The sequence below is a fragment of the Triturus cristatus genome, chromosome 5_2, assembly GCF_964204655.1.
Source record: "Triturus cristatus chromosome 5_2, aTriCri1.1, whole genome shotgun sequence".
Classification (NCBI taxonomy): Eukaryota; Metazoa; Chordata; class Amphibia; order Caudata; family Salamandridae; genus Triturus; species Triturus cristatus.
The window spans coordinates 74,093,817-74,116,047 of record NC_140588.1 but is presented as its reverse complement, the minus strand read 5'-3'; the positions used below and the strand labels follow the sequence as shown (position 1 = coordinate 74,116,047).

At 43.3% G+C, this 22,231-nt stretch overlaps 1 protein-coding gene across 4 annotated transcripts in view; it reads right to left on the bottom strand.

Annotated features, from left to right (window-relative positions):
• LOC146822680 (molybdenum cofactor sulfurase-like) overlaps positions 1-22,231 on the bottom strand; it is a 496,467-nt gene that overhangs the window by 110,860 nt on the left and 363,376 nt on the right. For all 4 annotated transcript variants that reach the window (XM_085606870.1, XM_085606869.1, XM_085606868.1 and 1 more), the window contains 2 exons: positions 16,514-16,975; positions 13,186-13,348 (listed from right to left, as the gene is read on the bottom strand). In XM_085606870.1, the coding sequence (XP_085462996.1) occupies positions 13,186-13,348; positions 16,514-16,975 (625 nt within the window). The remainder of the gene's footprint in view (positions 1-13,185; positions 13,349-16,513; positions 16,976-22,231) is intronic.

The following is a 22,231-nucleotide window of genomic DNA, read 5'->3' as shown; positions in this document are numbered from 1 at the left end:
CATTCCAATGATATGAAACATGACAGAGCTACACCTTCTCGATCAGGTATTACAGTTTAAGAGTGTAATATGGAATTTCCAATGTTTAAACACTGAGAGTGGTAGGCCTCATTGTAGTGGAAAATGAATGTAGATGTTTTTCACTACCAGGACATGCAAAACATAAATGCACATGTCCTACCTTTTAGTTACACAGCACCCAGCCTCTGGACTCCCTAGGGCCTATATTAGGGGTGACTTATATGTTAAAAATAAAGTGGACTTTAAGGCTTGGCAAAGGGTTTGACAAGCCAAGTCAACATGACAGTGTAAACTGCACAAACAGGCTCTGCACTGGCGGTCCTGAGACAAGTTTAAAGGGCTACTTGTGTGGGTGGCACAATCAGGGCTGCAGACCGACCAGTAGCATTTAATTGACAGGCCCTGGGCAGAGGTAGTGCACTCTACTAGGAACTTATAATAAATTAATTATACTAATTATGGATAGGTCATTCAAATAATGTTTAGGAGAAAGGAACATACACTTTAGCAATGGTCAGCAGTAGTAAAGTGCTCAGAGCCCCAAGGCCAACAAAAATAATACATGAACAAGTGGAGGTAAGTAGGCAAAAGGTTTTGGAAAGACCACCTTAAGGGTGTCAGGCCTAACAGTATTCATATAGTGCAAACCTAGCCAAAAGGCAGACTCATGCTTACTGGGTCAAACACAAGGATATAGTCAATGAGTGAATAGAGGGGATTTGGGTCTGAGCATGAAGTTAGACATTGTTCTTCAAAGAGATGTGTCTCCAGCTCTTTCCTAAATTAGACAGTGGTTTGGGTGGTTCTGATGTGTATAGGGATATTGTTCCAGATCCTTGGTACATGACTGGACATCTGGATTAGATTTGAACCACCACCTACAGGTAGTGGATGCACAGCCATATTTGCACAATCACTCATTAATTCAAGTGTATGCTTGGATTTGCCCCATCACTCAGTAATCATTGCATGCTCAGAGTTGCACCATTATTTACTGACCCTCACTAGCCAGATGTGTCACATTACACAATAATCAGAACATGTTGGTATTTGCATAAACGCTCACAAAGAAGTGTTGAACACCTTCCTCAATATTTACAATTGCTTAGCAATAAGCACTACTTATTCTTGAATACTTTTTCAGGTTTCAGCTTTGCCCAGTAGCCCCTGGTGCATGTTCACCTGAACTTCATCTGAGTAAATATTCAGGCATGTTGGAACTCATTATTCATAATCAGATTAAACGTAATGATCTTTAGTTCAATTGTGTGCTTCATCAACAGCTTAACATAACATGTGTATTTGTAAAGCACACGTTCACCCGGAGGTATTTTGGCACAGAATAACAGATGTTTATTGTTACCCAACTCAATGGTACTCTTTTTATCGACCTCAGATGGATGAAAGGCTGAGTGAATCCGCCAGGGTTTGAACTTGTGACCATGAGGTCGCACACAGGCCTCTACAATGGATGCATTAGTCCACTGAGCCACCAGGCATGTCTAGCTTTGCAACTGCCAAAACCTAAAGTGGTGAATGATCCTGGTTGTGGTGACACTTTTGGAAACGTAATGGCATCTGTACATTTCATCACCTTTTCTGTGATGATGACACTATACAGTTCTTGTAAACACATTAGCTGTATTGTACATGTCTAAATTTACAATTGTGATTTGTCAGTTCAAAGATGACTATCGACACCAGAGGACAAGTCAACATTGTTGGCATTTACTATGAAACCACTTTAGCCTCTTCAAGTGAGGCATGCCAGAAATCAGTACCTGGATGCTGTGTTCTCTTTGTGACAGTGATGGTCTCCTCAGAAGGATGTGTCACACCAGGCCAGATTGGCAGCTCAGTTTGGCCCTTGTCCTAACCATCCACTCCTTCAGCTGCACCAAGCAATGACTGAGAGGGCTGAAAAAGTGTTCTTTTCACTATTTATTACTGTGTATGATTGATTATGATCTGACATACCTAAAAAGCAGCTCCTTAGGAAGTGATCTAATCTGTAAAGTAAAGCATTGATTATTTTAACTGAGTAGAGATGTCAAACCATGTAGGGTACTTATTGAAAGACAATGACTGTTTTCTGTTTTAACAACTTTATTTAGGTTTTTTCTTTGCACCCCAGGCATCGGTATATATGATTTACAAAAAAAATCTACAGTTGCATTACAGTTGAGTGGTTCCATTGTGTGAATGTGACATACCTTGATCAACCACATACCCAATGACGGTGGTGTAGAATCCTGTCATTGTTGTGCCACAGTGAAGAGAGTCACCAAGACTTGGGTGGATAGCAACATTGTTGCCACCAAAAAAGAAGTACACAACACCTTGAACTCATTTAAACCCAACTGGGCTGCCATCGGTTACATTGGTAAAGCTATATTTGTGATAGCCTTTATTACCTCCAAGACCTGGGCCCAGAAGTGTCTTATCTGTGGACAATCCCATAACATGTGTAAACAGGACCCCTCTCCTCACATCCTCTCAAACAGGTGACCTAACCACCAGTGATTGTCTAAGGTGAAGCGGTGTTATGTTACATGGAGCATGATTGTAAATGCATAGGCTCTATGTTGGAGGCGTATGGATGACTGAGCTGCCTTTCTCTATATTAGAATCCAATCTGACTCTGTCAGTTCACAATTTAAGTTCTCTACCCAATTTGTTGTATATGGTAGTCGCATTGTAGGTGTGGGTATGCCTAATGTTTTATATAAGTGAGATATTTTTCTAGTGGTGTCTCCTTCAGAAACATGTCTTGTGCCTAGTTCCATCTGGTTGCACTGTTGGTTGGCGTGCCTAATGTAAAAGTTGGGCAATGAGATATAAATTTTGAGGGACTAGTAGGAAGTCATTGGTAGCAATTTTGGGGACACCTCCTGTGCAAAGTTGCCCTAGACATATCATGCCAGGGAAGATGTGATACTTTCCAGGAGAAGTGCGACTTATCTATATCCGGTTTCAGTGTTAAAAGAGTTGTGTCATGAAGGGAAAGAGCCAGACAAATAATTGTTTTTTATGTTCATTAGGGCAATAAATTGAGACAGTTAACAGCGTCTCCACCATGCGTCCAAGCACCTCTATCACTCTTCTGATCCGGTGCTTATGAATAGAGACTAATCTAAAGTCTCAAAGGAACTGTTGCTCTCACCAAAATAGCTACGCCTTTAGTGTTGGCTGTGAAATTGGTGTGGGAGGTATTGTGATGAAAAATGTTTAATGTCACTGGCCTACAAGTCTGTTTCTTGTAGGAGTACAATGTATGTTTTTTTGTTTGGAGCATGTGAAGTAGGGACTTTCTCATATACCGGGTAGTTCAGACCCTGCACATTTAGAGTGAGTATGTTCAGTGATTGTGGTGTAGTCTGCATCAGGTCAGTGGACATGACCCGAACAGCAGTCAGCTCTCCCTCTATGTTGAGGTTATTGAGAGGGGTGGTTAGGGCTACTGCAATTGTAACCATGACATTATCAAATCTGCTTGGGGTAGTATAAAACATAATATCAAACAGAAAACTAAACCACAAAATGTATAGAATTGTGGTGTCTCCTCCATGTAGGGCCCAAGTCTCTGTCAGGAAGGTCAATGATAAGGAGGGAGTACAACAAACTTGGGGGGAAGAACAAGCATCCTACCCTCTTTATTATAGAGGGACAGTTCAGTGGGGCAAGAGGGGGAAATTAATTTGTCTATCAGGTGTCCAGGTGGGCCCGTTGGGCTAAGTTTATTGTGGCTTCTATCATGGTTTCTGGGAAAGAGAGGATGTGGCAGCAGGGCAGTTCACCTTGAGGGTCTTGTAGCCAAGAAAAGTGCCATGTTGTAACATAGGACGTCAGATCTAACTGTCTAGGAATCTGGATCCTAATCACTAGGACACAAAGACTCTCAACAACTTAGGTGTGTCTCATGTCCTTTTGCTTTGTGTGACTGGTGTCATCGCCATTCCGGGAGATGTCGATGCAATTGTTCCTCCATGGGATGATTGTCGTCTTCCAGGTGGAACAACATGAGCGCCTTGTCACGTGTGGTTATCATGGTAGGTTTTTCATTGTAGTGAAATAGGAGTCGAGTTGGGAAGCCCCAACTGTATGGTATTTTTTTAGCTGTTGCTATCTTAAGGGATTTCTGTTTGGCTAGCCTCAAGGCAGAAATGTCTTGATATAGTGCCAAAGTTGAGCCACTGAACACTATTAAGTCTGATTGCCTAGCCACTTTTATTATTTCATCCTTCTGCCAGTAAGAAAGGACTTTCATAAGGACATCCGGTTCAGATTGTTCTTGCATTGGTAGGAACTGAAGACCCTGTGTCTACAGTCAAGTTCAATTGTGACCTCTACAGAGCCCGGCAGAAAAGACTTAAACAGTTCTTGAACATATAGAGGAGGTCGTGGTCAGGTACAGTGATCAGGAGGCCCCTGATACTAATGTTATTTCAACGTGAACAGTTTTCTCCATCTTCCATTTTATCAGTGAAATGTTGGCACTGTTTTTCAAGAGCATCCATGCCCACATTTAATTTGTCTCTTTCATGCGCTCCTTCCACAACAGATACTTCCAGATGGTCTTTTCCTGTGTCCAATTTTTGGACTGCATGGTCTAGGTTGTGAAGCAACTTGACTAGTCCTACCATAATAAACTCCTCTCTGCCTTAAACTCAGCCTTGATCTGTTGGATGTCTGCTTTTGTGGATGGGGCTTTTGCATCGGATTCCTCAGTTGGAGGGAGTAATGTTGAGACAGAGAATCACTCCCAAAGTCTTGAGGGGTTGTAACAATCTGGTGTTTCTAGGCTTGCAAAAGGTCTTTTATAGAAGAACCCACACAGGGTCCTGCCTGTTATTTTGCCATCAAACAATCAGTCCAATGGTGCCGGTGAGGCCGTGTCAATGTTCATCAGTGTCTGCAGGGAGCAACCAGCCAGCAAAGTCAATCACCTGGGCAACAATACGGCATGTGTGGAAAACCTCTGCCCCAGTTACGTCAAGGTTGTAGGGGTTGTGCTTGACAGTGGATCCTAAACAGGTGATATCTATCAGAGCTCAAAAGTTCTGTTGGTGAGCTGTTGGCATTACCCTTTCTAGGCAGGGTACACCCTCCTCCAGTGGTATTGCAGGGTCTCCTCGGTTCAGACCCCAAGGGGCAGTCCAATCCCCAAACCATGTTCACCACTGAGGGTTCTTCATGGTAGGGCCCACGAATGTGCTGAGGATCTGTTCCTGTAGTATCCCCAGCTGAAGTACCATGCAACTCTCCTCTGGCAGAGGTATATCAGGCCCATAGCACCGGCTCCCAAGCCCCACATTGGGATGTTTGCGAAGAACATAAGCGTTGATGCGTGGGGAGGGAAACTAGAGGCGCAGGGTTCTAAGAGCTAGCAGCCTCCAACAACAAATGTTAACCACAACAAGAGCTGCTCCTAGTGTAGTGACCACTATGAAATTACGATTGAAATGTGAGTGTAGACATCTCACAAAATGTGACAGACTGGTCTCACACACCACCGGGTGTCATGCTTCATCATTGACCAGTCCCGGCCCTCTAAAAACTTGGTTTGATAGAGGACGGGCATGCACCTGACGACAGGGATGCACTTCTAAGCTAAGTGGGGGGCCGTGAAAGAGTGATTGAAGATAAAAATCATTATAGTTATCAAATCATGGATTCTAATATGGCTGGTAACTATATGATATTAAAATCAGTGGAAATAATAAAATGGGGAAATAATTGTCCCCTAACCGTAGTGAAAGCGGTCGACATGTTTCTGCCAAAATGGGCCAAGCGGGTCCAGGGCATTCATCATATGGGCCAAGTAGTCTTGTTGTATAGGGCTTGAACTTAGAAGCCATTTTCAAAAGTGGAGAGTGACACAGGTCCCACCCGCATAGTGGTATCTTCTAACCACGAGTTGGTAAGAACAGAGCCCCATTTCTGTACTAAGGTCCTGATGAATGCCCATGGCAAGGTAAGCTCATTCATGATGTTGTTAAATAGAAGCACAAACTAGTAGCACCAAACTCCTTCTCAGCTCTAAACAGGTCCACAGGGACCTTATCAAGAGCCAGCCCTTTCCCTGGTGTACTCCAATCAATTGCCACATCAACTTCATTAAATGTGATAGGGCTAGGAGCCTGGTCAATCCGAAGGGACGAGCCAATAGCAGGGAAAACACTAGATGATTGAGATTAATTTTCCCACTCCCCCATGGTGGTCAGACCTTTAGCATGGGTGGCCAAAATCAGTCCATCATTTCCCCCTCTAGTAAGGCTCAATGTTGGGCCAACAGTTGGCAGCAGGGCCCCCTCATTCCTTCCTCCATCTTAGGAATAAAGGCTTGTAAAAATGTTCGACCAAGCATCAGTCACTATATTACCACACAGCAGGGAGGTACAATCTGGGCCCTTGTCAGCCACTAATTGCCAGAAGGAGCGATGATCTGTCCCCTTGGAAGCACCCATTAAAGTCTCCCATTTAGCCTTCTCATTGTCTCTTTTAGCCCCCCCAGTACAACTTTCTTCGAAGCTCTGGCTTCCTGAATGGTTGCTCTGATTCCCTCTGACAGCAGCTATTAGAGTCCGCCTGGCTAGTCGACATGCTTTGTTGAACCATTTGACCACATACATGAACCCGTTTGGGCAGAGTCCTAGCTTCTACCAATGAAAGCTCTTTTATGGTGCAGAACAGGGTGCTATGTATGTCAGAAAGGGTCCCCTATACTGAAGCTACATATGTGTTTCCTCATTGTGCCAACACTGCTTCCAAAGCTCTAGCAATGGCCTTGCACAGCTGGACCCGCAGGGCAGGGGTATCAGCAATAACAAACCATCCCAGTCTCCGTCTATTACTATATGGGAAAAGCCTTCTATCGAGGGGTTCTAGGTCACGTGGTGCGATACTAGGGCCCAGTGAGGTTAGGGAGAGTTTTAAGGCATTGTGATCACTGTTCGGCATAGATACCACCTCCATGTCAATTACCCGCGACCCCAGGCTGACATCTATCAAAATATAATCAATACGACTAACCCCACCTTGCTGATTAAAAGTAACCTTTTCTTCTCTGCCTGATGGTGTCCTCCCATTGCAGGGTCAAAGGGCATTGTTAAGGATAAAAGTATTAATTTGCAAGACTGCAGCTGACCATTTTTTAATTGGATGGAGTGAGAGCTCCGGAATTGTCCCTACTTCATCCTCTTCTAAACGAAGTACTTTGGAGGCAATATCAAGAGGTTCGCCTTACCATGGAGGTGAACATCCATGGAGAGGAGCCTGTGAGCCCTCTTCCGTGTTTTGGACATCACCTGAATCATAGGGTTCGCTGGTAAGGTCTTGGTGGCTATGGGCATATAAAGGGAGTGCAGCCCTGCTGGGCTGCCCATGGTGCAATTCTCTATACTGACCCACAGTGGTGGGGTCGCAGACCAGGTGCGCATGTATGCTAATTGCTCCAGGTGCAGGGCCATGCAATGATGCTCAACGGAGGGGTGACCAAGGACTCTAGAGGATCTATGGAATATAAGTTTCCCAATGGCCAGGTGAAGCTTAATCGGTCCCCAAATGAAAGATTTGATATCCTTGTCAAAATGTTGCAGGGTCTTAATGAGTTTCAACAGAGGGAGCATGCCCAGTACACAGGTAAACGACGGGAGGTTCACCATCTGCAACACCTGTGACCTCCCCCCCACAATAACAGGTTCAAGTGGGTCCACTTCTCGAAATCTAGATGCATCTGCTCCAATAGCGGGTCCAGGCTATCTGCTACCATACGCTCCAAAACCTGTTGACATAGATACCCAAGTACTTCATACGGAAAGTCCCCCACTGGAACTGGGAGCCATGGATGGCAGCAGGGGTTTACCCTTGAGAGCAGCAAGGTTTCGCTCTTCCCATAGTTAACCTTGGAACCAGAGATGGCCACAAAGAAATTTGTTGTCTCCAGCAATGCAGTTAGGGATGTGAGCAGCACCAAGAGCATGAGTAGGATATCGTCTGCATATAAATAGAGCATCGAGGGTCCCCCTGGTAAGGGGATGCCCACTATCTATTCTGATTGGCATAACGTCACTGCCAGGGACTCCATAGCAAAAAGGAACTGCAAGGGGCATAGTGAGCACCCCTTCCATGTGCCCTGGCAGACTGGGAAATGGTCCAAGGAAACCACTGCAGTTGACTTGTGCCAAGAGAAAGTCATAGCGCCAGTGTCCCATGGAGAGAAAATCAATGCCAAGTCTAAATTTCCGGAGTGCAGCAAGCAGGTAGTCCCACTCTTTCCTGTCAAAGGCCTTCTCAGCATCCAGTGACAGGGTCAGAGCCTCATCCAGCAGATCCGCAGCCAGCCAGATAGTGTGGGCCATTGTTCGCATAAGGTAACGCTATGATCGACCCATAACAAACCCTACCTGTGTGTGATGAACCTAGGAGCGAATAACCTGTTTGAGGCGAGTTGCCAGCAGGCTGGCCAAGATTTTGACATCACCATTAAGGAAGGAGATGAGGCGTTAACTGCCAACGGGGAATGGGAACCCTCCCTGGATTCGGGAGGACTGTGATAAGTGCCTTGTTGGAAAGAAGGCCTAGGCAGCCCAACCGGTCAGCCTCCTTGAAAGCATTGTGGAGGAAGCCCACTACCTCAGTCTTAGTCTACTAAAAACACTCTCACAATTTGTATCTTGTGGCTCTCAAAATCATAGGGCCCATGTGACTGCACTGCTCCACAATCTGCCAGGCCTGATCTTGGGGGAGAAAACAAGCTATGATTGGCCTCGCTCACAAAAATTCCTGGGGCTAGTGCTGTCAGATTCTTTGGGCTTTCTGCATCTCCAGCGGGGGTGATAAAGTGAGCCCTAGGAGAGCGGGCAGAACGTCCTGCATGAAACCCCAGATGTCAGTGCCTTCTGCCTTCTCCAGAATACCAAAGAGGCAGACGTTGTCTCCTCACCATTGGTCCTCAAGGTAGGTTATCTTGTCACGCAAGACCCTGAGTTTCTTGTCCCTTTCTGAATGAGATAAATTCTGGCTTCCAAGAAAGACAAACAATGATCCAGTTTCTCTACCTTGTCATGGAAGCCTGTAATGTCTGCCCAGATGGAATTCATCTCCGCCGTGAGGTTGGTCATCTTAGTGTAAATGGCCTCCAGCCTGTGCTCACAGCCATGATTTCCTTGAGGATCAGGTCAATTGTAGCCTCCGAGGGGCCCATATGAGAGTGCGGCAATTTGGTCTGGGAGACAACCTCCGTGAAGACGTGAAGATCTGTTGCCTTGCCGGCTTCCCAGAGGCCATGGCCAGACAGTGTGAAGGGCTGAGAAAGAGGAGGAAGTGTGTGCCAGCAGCAGGCGACCAGCCAGAGCACATCCCTCCAGGCCAGATAGTGGTCAGCAAGGAAGCCATGACAAGACAAGGAGAGAAGATGAAGAGGAGTCAGGCCAGTCAGTCCCACAAATGCTTCGGCCCATATGGTGAGGACCTCAGGATCCAGAAAGAAGATGAAGGGGAGGAGGCACCCCCAAAGGTATACACTCTTCCCTGTTGTGCAGCCACTCTGGCTGGGAAAGGGGGAAGCCGAAGAGCCAACAGGTAAGAAGTGAGGACCAAGCAGCATCCAGAGGTCCAGGCCATGGCCAATCTGCTCCCAGACCGCTCCCAGCCACCCTTGGGACACTCTGTTAAGGTCACCAGGAAATTGTGCTGGCAAACACCACAGGGGATTGATGGTAGGTGTCCAGGTACCCAGACCGTTCCCGCTCAGGGAATCATGAACTAATTGGTGCAACCACCCCCGGCAGGGTCAATCCCTGCAGCATCCGCCTGACCCACAGTCTCCCCTAGGAGTCCGGGCCAACTACCTCTCTGGCATACAAATCTCAGGAGGCCCTGCTGGAGTTGATTAGGGCCTCAAAGCACTGTAGATGGTCGGTGAGGGGAGAGAAGGGCAACACACCCAGTGGTCAGCTGTTCCTCTGGTACAGGGGATATCATGTCAGACATTCCCCAGTTCACCTGGCAATCCACTGTTCTGCACTTTCGCACTGTTTCCTCCAAGAAGTCCCTCGCCTCATAAGGGCCTCAGGTTGTAGGTCCGGAGAGGGGCGGTCACAGAGGGTTAGTTTCTACCTGCAGGCCGGTGTGCAGGACCCCACAAACCAGTCAGGCAGGCTTGCAGAAATTAAAGCATGGAGCCAGGGTGTGCAGGACCACTAGCAGGAGAGTGGTAATGAAATAGTACAGGGGGAAATGGGGTGCTTGATGGAAAAGGTGACCCAAAACCTTGTGTTGGTCACTGAGTCATGGGCTCAGGCTGTTCTCCCAAAGGTTGGCCATCTTCTGGGATCAGCTGCGCTGGGCCTGGCGGACCCGGACAGGGAGCAAGCCTTTGCAGAGCTCGAGGCTCAGCCTGCCATCTCTAACAGCGACCAGTCTCCGCCCCCTTGAAAAACTCTTACAATAAGCAATGGGTGAAGGGGCTAACCTTGCCCTCATTTGTACCAATTATTGATGACAAATGATTTAACAGCAGCTAAAGCTGTATCTATCAAACCTAATCACCACAAATATTGTTGTCTGTCTGTTATGGTACAATCCATCCCTAGTCAATACGGCTCTTGAGCTGTTCTGGCATGTAGCAGAAATACAATAGCAGTCCCTGAGCATACCAGTGGACATAAAGGGAAGGTTGCCATATTTATTATAAGCATCTTGGAGCTGGTATTGACAAGGAGGACTTTGCATCCTCATTTGGCCAAGGGCAATTCAGAGAGAGATCCTTTAGAGCGGGCATTCAAATAAATTGAGTAGTGCCATGCCATCCCAGCCCAGCACACACTTCAGGAGGGTATGCAGTGAGCTTCAGCTATTATTACAAGGTTCAGGAGCCCTGTGTCGTGGGGGGGGGGCTGACAAACTAATTTGAACCCTTGCTAATGGTTAGCGCCAGCCTGTAGTATGTTTTAAGTCATCCATAATACATAAAAGTACATTTTAAAAACTAGGAACTAAGACTCGAGCCAGGCCACCATTGGCTCCTTATCTAATATGATGAGAGCGGCATCACATCGGCTTTCTAGGCACACAGCGTGTGTTCTGAAAAAGTGATTATTGTTCCCTCAGAGATTAGCTCATATTATCTGATGGTCGCTGTTTGAATGGTGGGCAGGATGCTGGAGCTTCTGCTGAGTGATCATTTAAAGACTAGTTTGCTTCCACCCCTAGTCTATTGAAGGTTATCTTACTCATCAATGGCTTTCCCTTCAGCTTTAAAGCCACTGACATGTTTGCCTCCCCCATCTTGTTTGCTTCTTCGTTAACTCCTGAGATGATCCAGAGATGTAATTCCTAAACCAGCTTTGTACTTGTCCCTATTTTCATGATCTTGAGCAATTTGCCTTCTCAAAGATTTTGTTTTGCTACAAACACTATTTCTCGCATGGCAGGCAAAGAAATTACCAATCAATAGTGCAGCTATAATGATCCAAGACATAGTGTTAAAAAATAAGGTGGTGCAAGACTACTTCTATTCAATTCAATCTACCCAAATCCCTGCCATATCTTCACAAAAGAGAGTAGGCATGCTGTTCATGTTTGGTGCTTTGCAAGTACAGAGTTCTTCTAACAGAGAACTAGACATGACTGTCCTAATTATTTCAGCAGTTAGAAGACCCATTTATTGGCCCTGTCCTATGTGTTGCAGCAACTTACGTTCTCACATCAGAGTGCCATGCTTTGACACCTTCTGCGCCCCTTCTCTTTACTGTGCTACTGCGGGTACGGCACCTTCACACCAACATCATCTTCACAAACAGGCCTCAACATTTTCAGAGTGCACTGTATGGGAGGCTACTTCGGGAGGTAGTGAATGTTGGAGCAGTTCCCTTATTGAGTTTTGAATTATGTAATATGCTCACATGAATATTTGTATGTTCACTTTTTTCATTTGTTGGTAAATTTACACCTTACTCGTAAGACTGTTTAACTTGTGCTGTGTGCATTTATTGTATGATCCTGCAACATTGTTCTTATGGTAAGCATGCAGGCGGTGTGTTATATCATCTCTTACAGGGTTCTGCCAAAAGGGCTTGACCCATCAATATCTGAATGGGTTGTAGCTGGCTACTCTGTCAGACTCACTTTTCTAGTTATAAACACGGTAGGGTGAGGAGTTCACTAGATTCCTGTGCAGTCTACACAACAGGGGCCATATCCGAATGATATTTTCTGTGCTTCTCTAGCACAGAAAGAGTTTGCGTGCTTTTTGGGGCATCGTAAGTGCATACATTAACTCAAAATATCTTCCATTAATGCTTGTTTTTCCGATAGCAGAGCTCGATATCACGGGCAGAATGTGCTGTCAGAAAAATATGCACTACTTTTGAAATATTTTGAGTTAATGTATGAGCTCAAAACACCACAAAGAAGTGCACAGGCCAGTGGCATAACACAAAATAGTGGTTCACCCTGCAGAAAGTGATATACACCGTCTGAGTCACTCATATTTCACATATATTCATTGGCCCTGGACTCAAAGGCACTGGTGGCCAGCAGGGATTGGTGGGGGTTGGGCGGAGCAGGGTGGGGGGTTGGGGTGAGGGCTGGGGCTACAGGGAGGAGGGCAGGGGATTATGAGGTGTAAATAAAAAACTAAAATAAAATGTAATTCAAGTTACCTCCTCACTGCGTTCTCCTCATCGCGTCTCTCCTCTGGCCGGAACAAGGTAGAGGAAGCACCCAGGCTGACGCTTCCCTGAGTCAATCACAATGCTGCAATGCAGTGTTGTGATTGGTCTTAGCGCCAAACATGGCACTCAGACGGGGACAGGGAGCACGGGCATGTTCTCCAACCAGGCAGTAATGTCGCCTGGGTGGGGAGCATGCTAAGTGTGCATGAATGTTTGGCATGCCCGTTTAAGGGGGCCCCCTGTGCTGCAGAGGCTTGCGTAATACCTCTGCCACAGACCACATCTGCTTTGGTACAGTGCAGAAAACTTCCTCATAATATGGCTCAAGGATAGTTAATCGGCTCCATGCTTGCTTCCTTAAGAAAGTAACACATACACAGTTCCACTTATAACACTAATATGTAAGATCACATAGTTTTCTTCTTACAACTATTTAATACAAAGATTATAGAATTAACAAAATAAAACAGAGTGGTTGCTAACTAACCTTCTGCCTTGATAACCATAATTCCACGTGCAAGGTCAATTGAAGGGGATATTTGACTCAGTCTAGGTTCTTGCTTCTGACTAAGACAAACTCCAAACGGGTTCACGATCATCCAATTACGGTCATACAACAACCCCAGACTTCCAACAGGCCACTCAGAAACCTGATGAGGTACAGAAAATTCAGTCAGACAGTGAAAATGAATCCATGAATATCATTATATTTAATAAAAGACATATTCATAACAAAAGAAAGTATCAAAAAAGAGGATAAGAAATGTCTTTATTTAAAAGATGTCTTTTAAAAAAAAAATCAATTGGTTGACATTTTAATGATCTAACTATATATAGTTTTCAGCTTTCTAAAAGATTTTCATGAAGAAACACATATTTTGAAGCTTCATGCAGGGTAATGCACACTGACCTCTGTTGTAGGTCTCAAAAAGTTAGTAAATGCCTGCAAATCTCTGCAGACAATTAAAGCTTGACAAATATATGCCAAACATCAGGATTTAAGGGCAGATGGACGACAGTTTTTTGCAGTCGCAAAGGAGTATTTGGCCCGTTTGCGACCGCAAAAAATCGATGCACAATATACTAACCCTATTTTGCAAGTCGCTAATCTATTAGCGACTAGCAAAATAGAGTTAGGGACTCGCTATTAGGCAGGAGCGTACCAAGGGCGTCCCTTCCTAATAGCAAGTGCAAATGCCATGTCTGAGTGTTTTAAAATCGCAGTTTACCACCTACTTCAAGTAGGTTGTAAACCGTTCGCAAATGGGAAGAGGTCCCAGGGGACCCCTTCTCCATTGTGAATGGGTGCGCAAACATTTTTCAAGAGCTGGCAGTGGTCCCAGGGACCACTGCCTGCCCGTAAACAATGAAACTGTAATGTTCAATTTTTCTTTTTGAAATGCAGGAAAACGGGCTGCATTTTTTTTTAAACTGCTTTATTGACAAAGCAGTCCCAGACATGGTGGTCTGCTGACCCCAGCAGGCCACCATCCTTGGGAGTGCTAGCCATTCACAATGAGGTCGCAAATTGCGACAGCCTCATTAATATTCATGAGGCATGCAATTTGCAACCCCATTGGGAATCGCATGTTGTACATTGAATTTTGCGACTCGCAAATTGCGACTCACAATTTGTTGCAATTATCGTGTCGCAAAATTCAATGGTCGTACATCTGGCCCTAAGTCTGAAAATGAATACAAATAATTTATAACTTCACAATTCTGTGATGGATGGTTCTGGAATCTGTGGAGTTCCCAGTTGTCCCCCAATAAGAACGATAAACCACTTGTATGGGTGGGCCGCAAGACCACGACACATAAGGCCCTAAAGCGCTACATTGAGAGATATTCAGTCAGGGTAGCTGTGGTATTTGGGGCCATGCTGTGGTTCCACCCATGCAAGCCTATAAACCACAGACAATTTTGAAACCTATACAATCAGGAATTCTAGGGTGGTGGGCCATATGTGGATCCCATGAGGTTTTCATATCCACAATGCCCTGCAAACCTCAAACTTTTTGTTAAATCACACATTTTCCTTATATTTCTGTGATGGAAACTTCCTGAATCAGCAGGAATACACAAAATTCCTACCACCCTGCGTTAGACTACTTGTGCCAATGAAAACTCTGTGCTACATGTGTGGCTTGGACTAGTGCTCGCGACAGGATCGGATCAAACCAAGGTCAATGGGAACCCTTGTGAGGGGACTCCCATTGACCTTATAACTTGAAACATTACCAGATGAAAGAAAGTCATGCCTTCCCTACTTTGTGCTCCGCAGTTCAAACCAGTTCTATTGAAAGGATCCTTCCACAATTGTAAAAGACTGTTAGTTTGATTTCGAGTAATACATCATTGCCTTCCGTTTCGGCAATTGTCTCTGCTTGCACAACCAAAAAATTACTTTCCAATGCACGACAAATCAACAACTGCATGACATGACTGACTGACTGACTGACTGATATATTTATAAAGCACACTATTACCGAGGCGTTGAGGTGTGTGAAAACCAGGCAAACGCTGACAGATCTAAAGCTTGGCGAAGAGCCATGTTTTATCATTTTTCTGAAAAGAGTCCTACTGGACTGTAGTCGGATCTGTACGGGGAGGAAGTTCCATAATTTGGCCGCTTGGTATGAGAAACCCTTTCCTCCCCATCTGACTCTTCTTATCTTAGGGGTACGTACAAGTCCAACATTCGTCGACCTGAGACAACATAGTGGCACATACCTGGGAAATAGGAGTTGTATATCCGCAGCTCCTCCAACATACAAAGCTTTATGCACTAGGCAGAGGGCCTTAAAATCCACTCGCCTCCGAACTGGAAGCCAGTGGAGCTGCTTAATACAAGCGGATATAGGATGATGTTTGGGTAAATCAAGCAGTACCCGAGCGGCCGCATTCTGAAGTGACTGGAGTTTGGCAATCTGCCCTGTGCCTGCTCCCAAGTATAGAGTGTTGCAGTAATCAACTCTAGAAAGAACTAAGAACATCACTTTCACTTTATTTAAACTTGTTTTTTGTAAACTCCTCATTGTTAACATGTTTTGACAACATGGGTAACTTGCTGATTAGGGAATTCAGATCTAATAGAAGCAAGCATATCTCATCTGTTATGTTTACATGTACATTTCCATATATTTGTTCCCCATCTATTTAAACAGAAATGGGTATTCGGCTCCATCAGTGACCACCGACTTATGGCCTGAGCTCTTTAACATGCACACACACCTAAATGTAAAAACTCGCAAGTGCAGAAAAATACACATGCACACATTTACACACAAGGATACACAGCAAGTAAATCCCGCCTCCCACAAATTATGTATTGCTTCTACAGTCTCCACCTTGACCCAGAAAGCAAGTCTCAAGCTTGCAAATTCAGATTTAGTTTATTAGATGTGCACAGCAGTATCTATGAATACAGGTGATCAATTGATTGCATCTTCTGATTTATTTATTAAATAAATGGCTCAGTTTACGCATACGAAGCATATCGTATGTTTGAAAAATGCATGATTTTGTATTTTTTAGTACTTTGTTCTAATTGTGTTCCTTTTCCTTCATGTATAACGTGCTAGGATACACTCACAACTATTCTGTAAATTGATTACACATGTTTTGTGTTTTGCAGGGCATGGCCCAGCTTCACAAATTTCTTAAACAAAATTATTGTATAACTGCCCATTAAAAAATAATTGAAAATTTTTGTGGAAGTTCTTTTGAAAGGGCGTCCATCGATCGCATTACTGAAGTTGTTGCTGGACTTAAACATAAAAAAAAAAATGACAAAACACCTCATAAGGCCTTACCTCCAGCGCTGCACAGGATGTGATTGGATAGATGTAAATATGCGTAAGCGTGATGGGTGTGGCACCCTCTTTTGTCGCTGTTGTTGTTGCTGGTGTGTCAGACACAGCTTGCTTTCTAGGCTGCAAATTTAAGTTGTTGTTCCGATCCAGGATGGAATTTTTCTTGGCACCATTATGTGAGGAAATGGGATCACTACAAGGTTTTGCATTTTTGAGTATTTCCTTGGAAGATCTGTCAGTGACTGGGTAATAGGGCTGCGAGCCTGGTATGGCATGTCCTGTGGTTGTTGGATGAACCATATGCGGGTTCAGCTGAGAGGAACGCTTGATAAAAGTGTCTATGATGAATTTGAGAAAGGTCTGAGCATCTTCAAAAGTGGACATGTAGCCAAATGACATTCTGACAGAGCCAGTAGGACGCCCATCAATCACATCCATGTTGTCTCCACAAATGTGCCCAGCCTTTTGGGAGAGAAGAAAAGTACAATTAGCCGTAAGGCACGAGGGCGCATCTCTTGTGGACTTATTTACAAATTGCTTGTATGGTCTTCTCTTATCTCTGCAGTGCATCAAGTGTGCATAACTATGCAAAATGACAAAATAATTGCCAGCAAATGAAATTTGCAGTTTCATAAATTAAACAAAAAACATAAAAATTACGTTTTCATAGCAGGAAGAAAATTTAAAAACATTCTCACGATAGAACCGACGAAGGTGGTTTATGCGCTTCTTCTATTATGCCTTTTATGTTTGTATTGTGGGAACTGTGATTTTATGTGATTTTATGTGTGAACTGTGATTTTATGTGTCAAACAATGTATTTGCACTTTCACTTTTAACCACAAAAAACAGAAAACAAACTCATTAATTGGAAATGACTGGACCGAGTAATTTCTTCTCCTGCACCATTAAACAGTGGATATTTTGTGAATTATGTATTGCATTTTCTCGCTTCCCTGCTTTAAATTTGAGGGGAACAGGATTGTCACTCGAGGGCAGTAAATGTTCTGATAGTTGTGTCAGTCACTGCTGTTGATAGATAGTTGTTGTAACACATTGGCACTGGCGAATTTTCGCATAATTACCAAATACAGGACTTTGTGTATTTTGCCTATTCTTTTTAAAGCTGATCAAAGCATATTTTTCCCCTTAGGAGATTGGTTACTAGTAGTTTGTGGAAACTGTCAAAATGAAACCTGACATCCCCGTGTTGAGAATCTCGCCGGGAGGTTTATTTTCCACGCTCGCAATCGGCAACTTGATGTTGCTGATCGCGAACGAGGAAAAAGTCTCGCCGGGATGTTATTTTGCTCGCTCGCGGTCGTTAACTTGACGTTGAGGAACGCGAGCAAGCAAAAGATGCCCGCTATGCGTTTTTGCACTGTGCTACGTGCAATTCGCATAGCGCGTAGTTGCGCAAACTATGCGAGCGTAGCGTAGTGCTACGTCCAGGGTTAGTAAAAACGTCATATAAGGCCATAAAGTTACTACCAGTAGTGACTTTACAACCATATTAGACATTCTATGCACTTGATGGAGAACTCAGCAATCAGGCGTATAGCTCCCTATGATAAAGTATCGGAAATTTAGAAAAGTTAATTAAAGTTTAAAATATTTGTAAGGTAAATGTTAATAAAATTCATTTTATACAGAAATTTTAAATGTAGGATTTTATTTTTAAATGCTACAACACTATTACCTAAATTTGAAATTAAAAATGAAATGATTATAATTATATTAAATTGTATTCAATAAAAATGATCTTTTAGAAGTTTTGTTTAAAACAAAATACCAGAGAAGTAAATTGTATATATATTTTTTTAGAGGATGTTTACCAGGTGCTGTCTAAATAGTAGAGATCCTGCACTGTTTGGCCGGCAGCAGTGCAAATAGGAGAAAAAATGTCACTATTTACCCTGTTACAAGCTAAATAGTAGACATTCTGCACTGTTTCGCCGGCAGTTGTGCAAATAGCAGAAAAACATCATTATTTACCAGGCTGCTGGACAGATAGTAGAGATTCAGCATGGTTTGTCTACGGCTGTGCAAATATCAGAAAAACATCACTATTTACCTGACCGCTCGTATAAATGGCAACGATTCTGCAGTGTTTTGCCAGCAGCAGCGCAAATAACAAGGAAACTTTACTGTTTATCTTGACACTGGCTAAATAGCAGAGGTTTTTTACTATTTGCCAGTAGTCAAGCAAACAAAAACACTTCACTCATTACCCAGCTGCTGGCAAAACAGCAGACATGTAAAATTAGGTCAGCAGTCAGGCAAATTTCAAATAAAACCTAATTACTAATGTGACTGCCAGTTATATATAAAACACATTTTTATATCATTTGACCAGTAGCCTGGCAAGTAGCAAAGACATTTCAATATTTACCCAGCAGCTGGCTAAATAGGAGAAATTATGTATTGCATTGCTGTGGCCTTGCAAACACTTCAAAAGTAAACTTCTTTATTTGCCTGTTGGCTGGCTAAGTAGACAGTGTGCACACCTTTGCCAGAAGCCATGCAAAAGCACATGAGCTCACTATTTATCTGGCTGCTGCCAAAGCAGCTTACATTTTGTTTTATTAAGCCTTATGTAGATTTCAGCAGGTCCGTACACCATGCAGAACTGCACACTAGGAGTGAACACAATTGGAAATCATCTGCTTATGAAAGTTAGGAAGCTGAAGTATTATTATTTCATACACAAAAAGTGGTTGCAGATTCCGCACATTCATTTTACAAATGGAATAGTATTTTGCAGACTGACATATGTACTGTTCAGTCGGTTCATAATGTACTGAATCGCCGGGGGTTGCAGAACGAACTGCATGCATTAGGCAAGTGCCAATTTATGACCCTGATTGACTGTAATCAAAGAGATGGTGCCTGGCAAGGGACAGCATACCATTATCTTTACGACCGCATTTTAAAATAGAAAACATTTTCTTTCAAAGCAGCCTATGTTCCTTGAAAAAAAACAGTGCTGGTTTGACAAAATAGGTTTCAGAGTTTAGAAATCTTCTTCCCCAGAGGCTGCCAACATGATTCCTAAAGGGAAAGGGTTCCTACGGGAACCCTTCCCGTTTGCAAATTATTAATCACCTCAACTCAGGGGTAATTTGCTCATCAAAGGTGTGCGACAGCAAATGCAGTAACAAACTATCAATAAATTCCATTCTGAGTTGGATAGAGGGAGGGAACCCCTTCCATTAACCCTCCTATTTGCCAAGTCAGAAAACAATTGCAATAGTCCTTTTACTAGTTGAAATAATTTCCCAGCTCATAAAAAGGGTTTGTACCTAATGAGAAGCACTTTATGGAGGCACTAACTTATAGGTCAAAAGGTCCAAAATGTTTGAATGTTTCCAAGTTCTCTTGGCAGACATGGCACAGACTGGCACTCTATTACACCGTGGGTCTACACATAGTCATTTGGAAGGCCATTTATGGAGTTGTCTTGGACTCCACAAATGCTCCTAGTTCTTTACGTTTACCTGCAGAGGTGACTAATGATGATTAGAAACTTTGCAAGAATAATTGAAGCTGTTTACTCTTCTAAAGCTATGTACTCACTCTAACTTAAAAAGCCATGGGAATATACCAGGGCAAGATATAATATTACCATAGGTATCCATGTTATCAGAACATCTCCTTTAGTTCAGTATATTCTGAAATGATCAAATCTGGTTCAGTTCAATCAAACAAATCAGATTAAAACACCTGAAATCAATGGTTTGTAAACGCAAAAACCAAAACTGGAAATGTATACTAGTGATTTAGAGTCCTCTAATATTTAGGGTGATTTTATCAAAATAGAAACAATTATTCAGGGCCCCTTATGAAGTAACCCACATAGTAGAATTGAGAAGCTTTATTCCAATATCATTACAGAAGGAAGAAAAACTATGGGCTTGACATATACTTTCTTGGATAGAGTTAACTCCGTCAGAATGGCGGAGGACAATACTGCCACCATCCTGACGGACCACAACACACTCCAAATTTAGAGTTGTCCACTGGCCATGTGGACCACTCCCTAGTTTGACAAGAACAGCTCTCCTTCCAGTTCCTGTCCATGCACAAACTATTTGAAGGACAGTAATGTCAGACATGATGGCCAGCCAGCAAACATTTCCAAATTGTTTTGTTTTTCTAAAAACAAACTCTCAATGCAAGAGTTTTTTTTTAAAAGCGAATCAACTAATGGTCCCACACACACTTGAAGTATTCTCCCAGGGTAATGGGGTCATTATTTTTTTATGTGCCTTACTGCCAAGTTTTACTCAAAATAGAGTGACAGTATAAGGTTCTCCGTTCGACCGCTCATACCCTTTTGGGCCATCAGAGGAAATATTCTCTCAATGAGCCACATGCAAGGTAATGGGACTATAATTAATTGAACTGAATGTCACTGGAATATGAAGACATTTTCCCAGTAAATCAGAGAAAGACATGTAAGCATCACAGACACAGAAGAAAAGAAACTCACTGAAATCTCTGTTCATTAACTTTATTACAAATATTGTAAGGAATAAGACACTGAATAAAGTAAGACACTTTGTAACCTCCATTCTTGAAACCTACAGCTCAATCATTATACAGTTCTACGATAATACTCATACTCATTTTCCAGACAGGTAATGTGGACCCACTACTGAGATGTCAGAACTGATTTGGGGTGATTCTTTCAATTATATTTTTTCTGGCTATACCTAGACATAGCTTTTGTGCTTGGTGATGGCTCTCACAGCAGTAGCAATAGTCCTGGCTTCAAGCAGAAGTATCCAAAACAAGGACATAATGAAGCATGACATCTCAGCACCTTGCTGTCATTAGCCGTCCTGAACAGTCATCAGACACAGAAAAAAAGGTCAGCCCTGCTTAGAAACTGTGGGCCTGATTCACAAATGTAAACTTAAACTTTTGTGTAAGTTTATGATTGTTTGCTAATCACAAAGGTGTTTTACTAGTAGTATATTTACGACTGTGGAACTTCCACACATAGATAGGGCAGTCCTATTTTTTTATGTGTGGTGATTCCATAGTTGTAAAGACACTACTAGTACAATACCTTTGTGAATAGCAAACATTTGTAAACTTACACAAAAGTGTATGTTTACAGTTGTGAATCAGGCCTCTTGACACCTTTAACAAGAGAAACCAATGGCCTACCCCTTACTTTTACCATCTACCTTATGTCAACATTAGGAAGAACTAATCAGCAGCACTTTGCTAAAAAGGACCTTACAGAATTTCTTTGGGTAGCCTTTACTTCATTCTCCCTGACTTCAGTTCTGGATCTCCACCCTCGCTCCATGGGGATGCAGTCAATACACACCCACTGTGTAGGGATGCCATATATGCTCTCCATCATGTCATTCAAAATGCATCCCACAGAGCCATGCAGTTAGACTTTCATTACAAAAGGAGTCTTAATACTACATACCTGCTACACATCCACAGCATATGGAATGTCAGCACAAATGTCTGGGGTCACACAGAATCTCTCTTTGATGTATCTAATACAATCTATCTAGAGTCTCTATCACCCCCTATTTTGCTCATCAGATTCTTTGTATTGTTGATTGCCACAACCCTTTGACCCCTTTGTTAGCAAGTAAACATTTTTCCTGACTAAAGTCATCTGAGTTTTTCTAACCTCTTCTGACATCCTTCACAGACCACACTCTTACCACCCATCCACCTACACTCCTC